The 15,192-nt window shown below is 38.6% G+C and overlaps 1 protein-coding gene across 2 annotated transcripts; it reads right to left on the minus strand.

Moving 5' to 3' along the window:
• Positions 1-12,633: 12,633 nt before the first annotated feature.
• LOC149167854 (uncharacterized) lies at positions 12,634-13,786 on the minus strand. 2 transcript variants are annotated; one of them, XM_089431610.1, is made up of 4 exons: positions 13,446-13,786; positions 13,263-13,331; positions 13,144-13,178; positions 12,634-12,970 (listed from the first exon to the last, which is right to left on the minus strand). In XM_089431610.1, exons 1-4 carry the CDS (start codon positions 13,474-13,476, stop codon positions 12,797-12,799), a joined length of 309 nt encoding a protein of 102 aa, XP_089287736.1. In that variant the 5' UTR covers positions 13,477-13,786; the 3' UTR covers positions 12,634-12,796. The 2 variants fall into 2 exon arrangements, with proteins under 2 accessions (XP_089287736.1, XP_089287737.1); XM_089431611.1 differs by lacking the exon at positions 13,144-13,178 and having other exon boundaries at positions 12,634-13,060; positions 13,179-13,331.
• Positions 13,787-15,192: the final 1,406 nt, after the last annotated feature.

The following is a 15,192-nucleotide window of genomic DNA, read 5'->3' on the forward strand; positions in this document are numbered from 1 at the left end:
TGTGACTTCTACAAAAGCTAGATACAGTATCTGGGTCATGTCATATTAGTAGAGGGTATAGTTGTGGATTCAGAGAAGATTAAAACTATTATGGAATGGGCACCCCGCAGAATGTTGTTGATATTAGATCCTTCTTGGGCCTAGCCGGTTATTACCATCGTTTCATTGAAGGATTCTCAAAAAATACCTTTCCCATGACCTCTTACAGAAAAAAGGGCAAACTTTCCGATGGATAGCTAAATGCGAGCAAATATTTGAATGATTGAAACATTTACTTACAACTGCACCTGTACTAAAAGTAGCAGACCCGGAGAAATCTTTTGTGGTTTGCACAGATCCAAGTAAGGAAGGTGTTGGCAGAGTATTAACACAAGAAGGCAAAGTTATAGCTTATGAATCCCGCAAATTGAAAGAATATGAGAAACGATATTCTACCTACGATCTTGAATTAACAGCAGTAGTGCATGCGCTTAAAATGTGGCGACACTACCTATTGGGAAAGAAATTTATGCTATTAATGGATCATAGTAGTCTTACAAATTTCTTTAACCAATCTAGCCTAAATGGCCAACAGGCCAGATGGACAACATTCTTGAGCGAATTTGACTTTGAAATGAAGCACCTTAAAGGAATGGAAAATTGGGTAGCCAATGCATTAAGCAAAAAATTGCATTGTATTTATGAGGTGCAATTCAACGAGGTACGATCAAACCTCCCTGATATAATTAAAGAAGCATCCCTTAAGGATCTAGAGTATGCCTTTCTTTGGCAGCAGGAAATTGATGCCCAAAGGAAGGGGGAAAAGTCTGAATATGGTATAAATCTAGATAAAATGCTAACTTTCAGAAACCAAATTTATGTTCCTAATCAAAATTCTGTCAAACAATTGATATTAGATGAATCTCACAGGAAACCATATGCTGCTCACCCAGGGTACCGGAAATTAATTTCCACTATTAGGAAAGGTTATTTCTGGCCAGGTTTAAGAAACAATATTACTGCATACCTAACTAAATGTTTGGAGTGTCAGTTAGTGAAGGCGGAACATCAACATCTTGTTGGGCTACTGCAACCGTTGCCCATCCCTGAGTGGAAATGGGAGACATTTACCCTGGATTTCATCACTGGTTTATCTCGCATCAAGAAGCAACAAGGCTCAATTATGGTGGTGGTTGATAAGTTAAGCAAAAACGCTCATTTCATACCAGTGAAATCCACTTACAAAACTGTTGAAATTGCAGACATTTTTATGAGAGAAATTTTCAGATTGCACGGGATACCTAAGGTGGTAATCTCTGACAAATATGTAAACTTTACATCCACTTTTTGGAGAACACTCTTTTCTGGATTGGGCACACAGATTCAATTTAGTACCACATACCACGCACAGACGGATGGTTAGCTGGAGTGAGTGAATCAAATTCTAGAGGATATGTTAAGAATGTTCGTGATGCAACAACCACATATGTGGGAATATTACCTCCATTTAGTGGAGTTTGCTAATAATAATTGATACCATGAGTCGTTGGGCATGAGCCCCTTTGAGTTATTGTATGGAAGAAAGTGCAGGGTGCCCATAGATTGGAATAGTCCTGTCAACGGACTAACATTGGGTCATGATATGTTAGGTGAGATGGAGGGGACAGTTAAGAAAATTCGTCAGAATTTAAAAGCTGCCCAGGACAAACAAAAGGTTTATGCAGATAAAATAAGAACATATAGAGAATTCCAGGTAGGGGATCACGTGTATTTGAGAGTAAAGCCAAGAAAAAACACCTTGCAATGGAGGGGTTGTGCTAAGTTAGCACCTCGGTACTGTGGTCCTTTTCAAGTTTTGGAATGGATTGGACCTGTAGCATACAAACTCGCATTACCAAGCCATATCTGGGTTCACAATGTCTTCCATGTCTCCTTGTTAAAAAAATATGTGTACAACCCTCAACATATAATTAACTGGGAAAATGTATAGGTAATAAGTTAATAGAACAAATGATGTATAATTTGTTGTTTTGAAAAGTTTATTACAGGTTGTAAAATGTGCAAGTCTTACCGGAAGGAGAGTTTCTGGCGGAACCTCTTCGTATTCTCAATCGAAGAGAAACTGCCTTGTGGAAAAGAGCCATCACCCAGGTTAAAGTGCAATGGTAGCACTTTGGCTCGAAAGAGGCCACTTGGGAAGAAGAGGATTTTATGTGGAAAGCTTATCCGACATTATTTTCATAAACCAGGGACAATGTTCCTCATAAGGGGGGGAATATGTAACACCCCACGTTGCATAGACATTTAAGTTGGATTACTATGTTTTACCTATTACTTTATATTTTTACGTTAGGACTTTGCCATCAAATACTTGACACATAATATTAAAGAACTATGTCTGGGAGGCTAGAACATACTTATTATATAATTAATAAATATTAAGGGTTAAAGTATTTTGACAAAAAATGAAATAAAGAGTTGTTAACCTCTTGAGATAGTTAAAGTGGTTACTCATTTGTCTTCTCAAAAGAGGAATTCAAGGAAGGCCTAGGGGGTTGGAGAAGACATAAAAGAGAGAATAACAGATGGGCCAAGGAAGCAGAACATTGCTATCCAAAATTCCTTGAGTTGGGTGGAATAAACTAGTGGGAAGACTTTAAGTATAGTCAAAGAGGTATGTGACTTGAGGTTGGATAGTGAGTCTTAATGCCCAAGATACCTGACTGTAACAGACTCATTTTATTGTTCGAAGGAGAAAGAGCTCGGGGGAGAGTCTGGACATAATTTCCAGACTCACAGCTGGGTGGTGAGATCTTCCCGAAGAGGAACTACATAACTACAAGGCGGTGAACAGATAAGCAATCAAACTCTTATAACTTAATGACTATTGGAATAATGATGCTATTAATGATTGATGAGTATTAGAATAATGATTCTACAGTGATTGATGGATAGTAACAGATGAATTATTGTCAGGATTATGCTTGTGCTAGGTGTTCCGAAATTGTCTATTCTGTGTCATAAGCTAGTATGAAACATCTTATATATTTAAACAGAGAATTGTTATTATTCTTCATAGAAAACAACTTATATACTTAAACAGAGAACTGTTAATATTATATGGAGAACAAAGAAATGTTTTTTTTTTTTTTTTTTTTTCTGGGTAAAAGTAACTTCTATTAAGCAGGAAAATATTTACATAATTTACATCCACGGAGGGGGACCAGGCCACCCTCAGACTGTGACAGCTGGGACAAACTAACAGACATTTGAGACAGCATTACAAAAAATGTCCAGATGTGCCTCTTGGACACCATTACAATTCACAAAAACAAACTCGAAAACCTTACTAACGCGGACTTTTAACACACTGCCACTATGGGCCTAGAGCTGGAACTGAGTGTGATTGAGAAATTGACCAACATAGACAAGTGCACAAAACAAAAACAGAAACCTGGAGCAGCGCCTTCGAACAGAATTAGGAAGGGTGACTGGGCGTCGTCGGCGGTTGCCTTTGCAACGGGTTGGGCGGATCGAGCCATATGACTGACTCCTCATCCACCTGAATATGCCCCTCCAAATCCTGAAGAGCGTGAACCGGTTCTGCAATCATTGATTCATCACAGATTGAATTCTCTTGATTCTGAGCCTGCTGAGGCTGGTCGACATGTTCCATGGGCACCTGCGGACGGGGCATCCTATGCAATCTTCCTTGCATATCCCCCAGCAGAACTTCGTTGCTGTGGAGACTATCAAAAGCAGGGGAGGGCCATGAGGGGTTGATAGGAGGTGCCTCTGAAAGATACACAGTGAAATTGACCATAACATCCGTCTGAAGGAGCCCTCTGGGAATGCGTAGGCGGAAAGACTGATAGGAATCCCTCATGAGCAGAAAATCCTCCTCAGAACTGGAAGAGGAAGGGGAGATGGTGGCCATAGGAGCTATCGGAGGTGGTTCCTCCCTCTCTGTCTCGTAGCGGACTCCTAAACGCCCACCACGGCAAGGCACGCCCCGATGACGCATCACCGGATCCAACCTAAGCTCCCGGAGACGCTGCTCAATATGCTGGAGGTGATGTTGCAGAGCGGTGGTTTGCCCGTTGCCAACTGCAGATAACATACCTTTGACGGCATTCTTTGCTGTACCAGTATATAACCAAAATTTCGCCCTCACCAAATGCTTCGTACCAAGCTTCATCATTTCAGATCTCCTCGAGACCGGAGCAAGCTCGCTCGCCATCAATGCAACCTCAACCGTGCTCTGATTACCCTTAACCTCAACTGCCTGGAGCCTTGAATGCCTTCTGATTGCCATCGCATACTTGTACCTGCTCTCTGCCTTGGCGTTGAGACAGGTATCGAGATGCGGTAGAGCCTCAATGGCTACCTGCCACTCACGCATGCTGGACACCCGCATCCGGGGGAGAACAAAGAAATGTTATATACTTGAACATAAAACTATTAATATTATACTTAAATAGAGAACAACTTATATGAAACAGCCTAGATACTTAGACATATCATTGTTAATACTATGTATATGCACCGACTTAACTGAATTCAGTACACATTTATAAAATATATGACAATCATAGGTAAAATCCCAACATATTTTTTCCAAATAGTCACACGAATAGAGAATTAAATTTACATACATGAAAAACTAGAAAGAAAAGCACTCATCACCAAATTCAATGGTCAAGCAATACTCAGTCAGATTCTGGTAAATGAGTTATCGCAACCCCATACATTCATACCTTAGCCAAAAAATGATCCATGCACAGACTCTGTGGAGTCAGATGTATCCAAGATAGACAAGCTTCAACAAAGGAAGCCAAGCAAAAAACCGAAAGGGATAATAAACCATGAAAATGTTAATTACTGCCATCGACACCATATTCAGCTCTTGAAAGAGTTACAAACCAAATTGTACATACCCATCATGAAATAGACAAATGTCAAATCCCTATTAGGGCCATATATATATATATATATATAACTGTGCTATGAGGAATATGAATCATCTCGGTTTGCCGAGTGACCAAAACCTATATTAAATCACAAAGCATTCAACTGCAAAACATGGCTGGCTTGTAGCCTGTGCCAAATCTTCATGCTTTCACCCAGAAAAGCCAAGGTAACACCCAATGGAGCGATTTCATGCGTAGCAACAAAGGAAACAAAAATATCTGAGAGAGATAAGCCACCACAGGGTTTAGCAGTGAAACCAACCTGAAAGACAAAAGGTGTTAACAATGCATGAGTATGATGCCTCTGAGACCAACACATTCGCAAGGGGAGGGATTCGGCAAGGGTTGGTACCTGCAATTCCAAAGTAAACATTGTTAAAAAAAGAACCCCTTAACATCAAATTCAAATCATAACTCAGCCGAGCTGAGAGGTACCTGAAAGAATTCGGTGTTGAAGTTATGAAGCTCGCCTGTGCCATCAACCCTCACACCGAATTAACAGCCACTCAGATTAGGAGCATGAAAAACCAAAACCCTGTTTAAGCTATCATTACCTCTCCGAGCGCAAATGTCTTCGAATTCACCTCCGTCCGAAGTGGCAAGCCGATAGGGGCAAGAGTTCCCTACACAGTAGACCAAGTGAACAGAAAATATTTCTCATGCACTTTCAAGACAAGGATGAAAAATATAGTGGAAAGAATCCGACTCGAGGAGAAAGGCAAAAGGTTTCGAAGTACCTGAAGGGTGGTGTCTGTTGCATCTCACCATCAAATCGAGCTTGGACGGACAATTTTTGTAATAACGGGGTTCTCCACATCCCCAGCAGTGTCTGTTACAACTCACCATCAAGTAGAAAACTAGAGGTATGACACAACCCAATGAATCTATTCATAGCAGGCAGAGGGAACGATTACCTCAACAAACACTGGATGTCGAGGAACGTCAGATCTCCAAACCCAAATCGCATGGAGTAAACAACACCAAGTGTCTCGAGTTACCAGACCCTTCTAGTGTCGGAAATCGGAGCATTAAATTGATGACCATCATGTACTTGGAGCTAAACTACCCGAGTTAATATATAATAGAAATATGTAATTAAACCATAGTACTGAGACCTGTCTGTTCTGCTTAGATTTTCAATATATACATATAGATATAAATAGAAGGTTTGATTATTAAATTCGAGTAAATAAAGTTTGGTTTCATGTTATTTTTTATTAAATTTAATAGTTGTGTAATATCTGTTACAAGTAGTATCAGAGCCCGGTTCACACACTGAGGCTTCTAGGATATGTATAATACAAAATAAACAAACTAAGTGAATGTGAATGTGAAAACAGAGACCAACACCAAGGAGGAGAATGCAGAGGGGTCCCAGACCACCGAACCAGCCAGAAGCAACTTATGTAGGGGCCAACTGTGACATGTGGATACAGTTGGGAGAAGAATCTCGACAAGCCAATGTTGCCTTACTTGAAATTGTTCAACGGTTACGTGATGAGATGATAAATTTAAGGAGAGATAATGAACAACTGCATTGAGAGCAAGAGAGAATCCTTAAAATTTTGTCCGCCCAACAGAATCAACGGGGACCAGAACCCAGAGCTGGAAATGGGGAGAAAACCACGACGGTCCATCAAGGGGAAGATAATGCTGAGTCGGGAGAAAGACATGAGGAGGATGACGAAAGACGTTCTGATAATGTTTCCGACCAACTGAAAACAAAAAGACAGAAATATGAGTTACAAGGGGAATTCAAAAATACAAAACCATCAATCTTTGGAGGAGAGTCCGAGGAAGCAATGGAAGAATGGTTGGTCGACATGAGTAAATACTTTCAGATCTATGACTACAATGATAAACTTAAGGCACAACTCATAGTTTATCAATTAAGAGGTAAGGCCACCCTTTGGTGGGAGGAAATAAAAACTGTAAGAAAAATTGGCGAAGAACATGTTACATGGAAAGAATTTCAAAAACATTTCAAGGATAAATACTTAACAGAGTGTTATTATGATGAAAAAGAAAAGGAGTTCCATGATTTAAGGTTGGGAGCCTTGAACATGGATGAATATGTGAAACGATTTACCTCCCTATTATGGTATGTATCGTATATGCAGGAAGAAAAGGCCAAGATTCAATGTTTTATTAGTAGTCTACCTAACTTTATGAAGGAAAAGTTGGAATTTGATTACCCAAGAACAATGGATGATGTGGTGCGAAAAGCCTGTATCTGTTATCAACAAATGAAACAGAAGAGTGAAGGATCAAAAGGAGGATTGAGCCAGAGGGGAAGAAATTTACCCCCAAGCAGACAGACAAAATCTACCAATGGAAGGAATGTACAACAAAGACCCTTCAGTAAATTTCCAGCAAGGAATCAGTCAAAGGTCCCAACATCCACTGAAAATAGATAGACAGAGGGGATTAATAAGCATGTCAATGATCAACTACATAAACAACCCTTACAGTGTTGGGGATGTGGAGAACCCTGTTATTACAAAAACTGCCCTCATAGGGCAAGAACATAACAACTTTCAAACATGCAAGAAGCTTCCATGGTTGGGGAGTTGGCAAGGAGTAAGCTCAGAATTAACGTTGCGCTTGACGATGATCAAGCAGAATACCAACCCACCATGATTGAGTGTGAAGGTATGATCGCCAATCAACCCGTCTTTATTTTATTTGATCCGGGTGCTAGCCTAAGCTATGTTAGTCCTAAGGTTGTAGAGAGATGCCAATTACAAAGCAGTAAATTTCAAAAACCTTGGTTAGTTCAAATAGCCGTAAGGGCAAAGAGAAGGGTAGCTACAAAAATAGAGCGTTGTCCTGTAACTATTTCAGGACAACAAATTTACGTTAATCTAAATGGGGCCCCCTTTTATGATTGGGATGTCCAAGGTTAGGGAGCTAGGCTACCGTGCCTCTCGTATATGGTACCACACTCGACATGTGGGCTAGAGGGGATAGCCTTGAACCCAAGCTCATCTGTCACATGGGATGTCTCAGGTTAGAGAGCAGGGCCACATTACCTCAGGGTAGTGGCACCACTTCATGGCCAAGATCATTGGTGGGCCTGAAGGTGCAACCTACCCCCAGCCCAATTTGGGGAATGGGGTGTTCCTCACACTTTATCTACTGAGTTCTCTCTTAGTATGTTGGGCCTATACCCTAAAGGGGAACACCTTTGGGTTCGTATGATGTACTGATAGGGATGGATTGGTTGGAAGGACGCTAGTCCTTAGTTGATTGCAAGGAAAAATCTGTTAGCTACCTTACTGGGTCGGGACAAAGAAAAGAAATACAAGGAATCAATAAAAATATTAAGTTGCGTCCTATTACTGCTAACCAACTGGAGAAATGCGTTAGGAAAGGTTGTCATATTTATGTTGTCCAGGTAGGATACACAAATTCCAAGAGAAAAATGACTTCCTTGGAAAATATTCTCGTCATTCAAGACTATGTTGATGTGTTTCCTAAATCCATTCCTGGATTACCACCTAAACGTGATATTGATTTTACAATTGAACTAGTCCCTGGTGCAACTCCTATTTCCAAAACTCCTTATCGCATGAGCATACCTAATTTAACAAAACTCAAAATGCAGCTTCAGGATCTGCTTGATAAAGGTTACATTTTCTGCAGTGTGTCCCCCTGGGGAGCCCCCGTACTGTTTGTACGAAAAAAGGATGGAAATTTAAGATTGTGTATTGATTATCGTCAGTTGAATAAACTGACTATCAAAAATAAATACCCTTTACCACGCATTGACGATTTATTTGATGAAGAGCGAGGTGCTAGTGTGTTCTAAAAAATTGATCTAAGGTTTGGCTACCATCAAATAAGGATAAAGGAAGAAGATATTTGTAAAACTATGTTTTGAACTCATTATGGTCATTACGAGTTTGTAGTATTACCCTTCGGCCTTACAAATGCCCCAACCACTTTTATGAGTCTGATGCATGGTATTTTTCAGCCATACTTAGATAAGTTTGTGCTGATTTTTATTGACGATATATTGATTTACTCTAAGAATCAGGTGGAACATGAAAAGCACTTGAGAATGGTGTTGCAAACCCTGCGGGACAATCAGTTATACGCTAAGTATAGCAAGTGTGACTTCTACAAAAGCCAGATACAGTATCTGGGTCATGTCATATTAGCAGAGGGTATAGCAGTGGATTCAGAGAAGATTAAAACTATTATGGAATGGGCCACCCCGAAGAATGTTGTTGATATTAGATCCTTCTTGGGCTTAGCCGGTTATTACCATCAGTTCATTGAAGGATTCTCGAAAATTTCCTTTCCCATGACCTCTTACAGAAAAAAGGGCAAACTTTCCGATGGATAGCTAAATGCGAGCAAAGATTTGAATGATTGAAACATTTACTTACTACTACATCTGTACTAAAAGTAGTAGACCCGGAGAAATCTTTCGTGGTTTGCACAGATGCAAGTAAGGAAGGTGTTGGCAGAGTATTAACACAACAAGGGAAAGTTATAGCTTATGAATCCCACAAATTGAAATAATATGAGCAATGATATTCTGCCTACGATATTGAATTAACAGCAGTAGTGCATGCGCTTAAAATGTGGCGACACTACCTAATGGGAAAGAAATTTGTGCTATTAATGGATCATAGTAGTCTTACAAATTTCTTTAACCAATCTAACCTAAATGGCCAACAGGCCAGATGGACAACATTCTTGAACGAATTTGACTTTGAAATGAAGCACCTTAAGGGGAAGGAAAATTGGGTAGCCGATGCATTAAGCCAGAAATTGCATTGTATTTATGAGGTGCAATTCGATGAGGTAAGATCAAACCTCCCTGATATAATTAAAGAAGCATCCCTTAAGGATCTAGAGTATTCCTTTCTTTGGCAGCAGGAAATTGATGCCCAAAGGAAGGGGGAAAAGTCTGAATATGGTATAAATCTAGATAAAATGCTAACTTTCAGAAACCAAATTTATGTTCCTAATCAAAATTCTGTCAAACAATTGATATTAGATGAATCTCACAGGAAACCATATGCTGCCCACCCAGGGTACTAGAAATTAATTTTCGCTATTAGGAAAGGTTATTTCTGGCCAGGTTTAAGAAACGATATTACTGCATACCTAACTAAATGTTTGGAGTGTCAATTAGTGAAGGCGGAACATCAACATCTTACTATGCTACTGCAACCGTTGCCCATCCCTGAGTGGAAATGGGAGACATTTACCCTAGATTTCATCACCGGTTTATCTCGCATCAAGAAGCAGCACGACTCAATTATGGTGGTGGTTGATAAGCTAAGCAAACACTCTTATTTGATACCAGTGAAATCCACTTACAAAACTGTTGAAATTGCAGACATTTTTATGAGAGAAAATTTCAGTTTGCATGGGATACCCAAGGTGGTAATCTCTGACAGATATGTAAACTTTACATCCACTTTTTGGAAAACACTCTTTTCTGGATTGGGCACACAGATTCAATTTAGTACCACATACCACCCATAGACGGATGGCTAGATGGAGCGAGTGAATCAAATTCTAGAGGATATGTTAAGAATGTTCATGATGCAACAACCACATATGTGGGAATATTACCTCCATTTAGTGGAGTTTGCTTATAATAACGGATACCATGAGTCGTTGGGCATGAGCCCCTTTGAGTTATTGTATGGAAGAAAGTGCAGGGTGCCCATAGATTGGAATAGTCCTGTACACAGACTAACATTGGGTCATGATATGTTAGGTGAGATGGAGGGGACAGTTAAGAAAATTCGTCAGAATTTAAAAGCTGCCCAGGACAAACAAAAGGTTTATGCAGATAAAATAAGAACATATAGAGAATTCCAGGTAGGGGATCACGTGTATTTGAGAGTAAAACCAAGAAAAAATACCTTGCAATGGAGGGGTTGTGATAAGTTAGCACCTCGGTACTGTGTTCCTTTTCAAGTTTTGGAACGGATTGGACCTGTAGTGTACAAACTCGCATTACCAAGCCATATATGGGTTCACAATGTCTTCCGCGTCTGCTTGTTAAAAAAATATGTGTACAACCCTCAACATATAATTAACTGAGAAATTGTATAGGTAATAAGTTAATATAACAAATGATGTATAATTTGTTGTTTTGAAAAGTTTATGACAACAGGTTGTAAAATGTGCAAGTCTTATCAGAATGAGAGTTTCTGGCGGAACTTCTTCGTATTCTCAATCGAAGAGAAACCGCCTTGTGGAAAAAAGCCATCACCTAGGTTAAAGTGCAATGGAAGCACTTTGGCCCGAAAGAAGCCACATGGGAAGAAGAGGATTTTATGTGGAAAGCTTATCCGACATTATTTTCATAAACCAAGGACAGTGTTCCTCATAAGGGGGGGAAGATGTAACACCCCACGTTGCATAGACATTTAATTTGGGTTACTATGTTTTACCTATTACTTTATATTTTTACCTTAGGACTTTGCCATCAAATACTTGACACATAATATTAAAGAACTATGTCTAGGAGGCCAGAACATACTTATTATATATTTAATAAATATTAAGAGTTAAAGTATTTTGACAAAAAATGAAACAAAGAGTTGTTAACCTCATGAGACAGTTAAAGTGGTTACTCATTTGTCTCCTCAAAAGAGGAATTCAAGGAAGGCCTAGGGGGTTGGAGAAGACATAAAAGAGAGAATAACAGATGGGCCAAGGAAGCAGAACATTGTTATCCAAAATTCCTTGAGCTGGGTGGAATAAACCAGTGGGAAAACTTTGAGTATAGTCAGAGAGGTATGTGACTTGAGGTTGGATAGTGAGTCTTAATGCCCAAGATACCTAACTGTAACAGACTCATTTTATTGTTCGAAGGAGAAAGAGTTTGGGGGAGAGTCTGGACGTAATTTCCAGACTCACAGCTGGGTGGTGAGATCTTCCCGAAGAGGAACTACATAACTACAAGGCGGTGAACAGATAAGCAATCAAACTCTTATAACTTAATGACTATTGGAATAATGATGCTATTAATGATTTATGAGTATTAGAATAATGATTCTACAGCGATTGATGGATAGTAACAGATGAATTATTGTCAGGATTATGCCTGTGCTAGGTGTTCCGAAATTGTCTATTTTGTGTCATAAGCTAGTATGAAACATCTTATATATTTAAACAAAGAATTGTTATTATTCTTCATACATAACAACTTATATACTTAAACAGAGAATTGTTAATATTATACGGAGAACAAAGAACTGTTATATACTTGAACATAGAACTGTTAATATTATACTTAAATAGAGAAGAACTTATATGAAACAGCCTAGATACTTAGACATATCATTGTTAATACTATGTATATGCACTGAATTAACTGAATGCAGTACACATTTATAAAATATATGACAATCATAGGTAAAAGCCCAACATATTTTTTCCAAATAGTCACATGAATAGAGAATTAAATTTACATACATGAAAAACTAGAAAGAAAAGCACTCATCACCAAATTCAATGGTCGAGCAATACTCAGTCAGATTCTGGTAAAATGAGTTATCGCAACCCCATACATTCATACCTTAACCAAAAAATGATCCATGCACAGACTCTGTGGAGTCAGATGTATCCAAGATAGACAAGCTTCGACAAAGGAAGCCAAGCCAAAAACCGAAAGGGATAATAAACCATGAAATGTTAATTACTGCCATCAACACCATATTCAGCTCTTGAAAGATTTATAAACCAAATTGTATATACCCATCATGAAATAGACAAATGTCAAATCCCTATTAGGGCCAAATATTTATATAATTGTGCTATGAGGAATATGAATCATCTCGGTTCGCCGAGTGACCAAAACCTATATTAAATCACAAAGCATTCAACTGCAAAACATGGCTGGCTTGTAGCCTCTGCCAAATCTTCATGCTTTCACCCAGAAAAGCCAAGGTAACACCCAATGGAGCGATTTCATGCGTAGCAACAAAGCAAACAAAAATATCTGAGAGAGATAAGCCACCACAAGGTTTAGCAGTGAAACCAACCTGAAAGACAAAAGGTGTTAACAATGCATGAGTATGATGCCTCTGAGACCAACACATCTGCAAGGGGAGGGATTCGACAAGGGTTGGTACCTGCAATTCCAAAGTAAACATTGTTAAAAAAAGAACCCCTTAACATCAAATTCAAATCATAACTCAGCCGAGCTGAGAGGTACCTGAAAGAATTCGGTGTTGAAGTTATGAAGCCTACCTGTGCCATCAACCCTCACACCAAATTAACAGCCGCTCAGATTAGGAGCATGAAAAACCAAAACCCTGTTTAAGCTATCATTACCTCTCCAAGCACGAATGTCTCCGAATTCACCTCCATCTGGAGTGGCAAGCCAACGGAAGCAAGAATTTCCTGTACAGTAGACCAAATGAACAGAGAATCTTTCCCGTGCACCTTCAAGACAACGATGAAAACTCTGGTGGAAAGAATTCGACTCAAGGAGAAAGGCAAAAGGTCGCGGAGTACCTAAAGGGTGGTGTCTGTTGTAGCTCACCATCAAATTGACCTTGGACGGATTAAAACCCTCATTGTCGCAGAGAAAGCTTTGTGCAGTTGCAGAGCAAAAAACCGAAGGTATGACACAACCCAAATGAATCTATTAGCAACAGGAGGCAGAGGGAACGGTTACCTCAACAAACCCTGGACGCTGAGGACCGTTGAATCTCCAAACCCAAATCGCATGGAGTAAACAACGCCAAGTGTCTCAAGTTACCAGACCTTTCTGGTGTCAGACACCGGAGCATTAAATTGATGACCATCGATGACCATCGTATACTGGGAGCTGAGCTACCCGATCTAATACATAATAAAAATATGTCATTGAACCATAGTAGTGAGACCTGTCTTGTATGCTTAGATTTTCTATATATACATATAGATATGAAGAAAAAGTTTGATTATTAAATTCCAATAAATAAAATTTGATTGTATGTTATTTTTTATTAAAATTAATAATTGATGTATATCTCTTACCTTTTTTATTTTATTTTTACCCTATTCTGATTTTTTTCACTGTCCCAACAAATTTGCCACTCAATAAACAATGCCATTTATTTTATAGCTAAGTGCTTGGCTTTGCATAGTCGGACAGAAGGCGATACATGGTACTCACACACATTAATTATCTCTAACCATTTGATAGGTTCAGAGTTATTTAACTTTGCTCCAGTCATTAAAGACAAAACGTAGAAGACCAATTTATTTGGTGTTAGAAATCATAAACATGCACTTTTGACAAGGCATCCTGCAGGAGGGCTACACCTTTTTTTTAAAGAATCTCCATCTCCAGATTTTATACATCTATGCTGAACCAGATATAATATACTTAATATATCACCGGCTAGGTTTAACCCAGTGGGATATCCTGGATACTTTCATATAATCATGAATGTAAATGTGTTAAAAATTAATTTAAGAATAAAATTTCAGCCTCCAAAATTTTGATCTAAACCAAACCTCATTTAAATATTCCTAAAATTCTGACTTAGCAGAATATATGGCATAACACAATTAACATTTTACAATGTTCAACATTTAACAATATTATTCTTCATTAATATACACAACTACTATTCTTCATTCATTCATATATATATATGTAACTCACAATATCGTTTGCCCACGATTCAAATTTGTTTTACTATTTCAAGATCTGTATTACATGCATTTGTGAATATAAGAATGACACAATTGAGAAGAGGAGGATAAAAGCTATTGAAAATAAAAGAGTATCAGCCAGAGCTGGAGCCACAGCAGGATTTGGGAACTGTAACAAAATGTCAGGTATGCTTTCTGTTTGAAGCTATCTCTTTTTCGCTATTTGGTACTAACTATTTTTAATCCCATTGATAACTGTTTTCATTTGTCTCACATTTTAAAGAGATTCCGTTTTGATTTGAATTTTTCTGTTAAAAATGTATGCTTCTCTGCAAATCCAAATATGAAGTAGTAAAACTAAACTATTAGCTATTGGACTAGAAAACGCTTGCCTGGCACTTTAGAGAGACTCTGTTTTGATTTGCAATTTTCTGTTAAAAATCTCTTTTGTTTTCTTTTAACATTTCAAAATTTAGCTCAGGTATGCAAAAAGCCTACCCATAAATGGCAACAGCCTTGATAATTTTGTCAAATTTTTTATTGTATTATAAATATATAATGAAGATGAAACTTATAAACTAGCTCTTTTATGTTAGATTCAGGTCCATCTGGAGTG

The sequence above is a fragment of the Pinus tabuliformis genome, chromosome 5_1, assembly GCF_031772625.1.
Source record: "Pinus tabuliformis cultivar Carrire ecotype Pingquan chromosome 5_1, CPIR1, whole genome shotgun sequence".
NCBI classification, from domain to species: Eukaryota; Viridiplantae; Streptophyta; class Pinopsida; order Pinales; family Pinaceae; genus Pinus; species Pinus tabuliformis.

Excerpts from the sequence above, each read along its gene's own strand:
- LOC149167854 (XM_089431610.1), bottom strand. The coding sequence starts at position 13,476 with ATGGTGAGCTACAACAGACACCACCCTTTAG. Across the intron at positions 13,332-13,445 it reads CAACAGACACCACCCTTTAG|GAAATTCTTGCTTCCGTTGG; the intron begins GTACTCCGCGAC and ends TCTACTGTACAG. Across the intron at positions 12,971-13,143 it reads TCAACACCGAATTCTTTCAG|GTTGGTTTCACTGCTAAACC; the intron begins GTACCTCTCAGC and ends TTTGTCTTTCAG.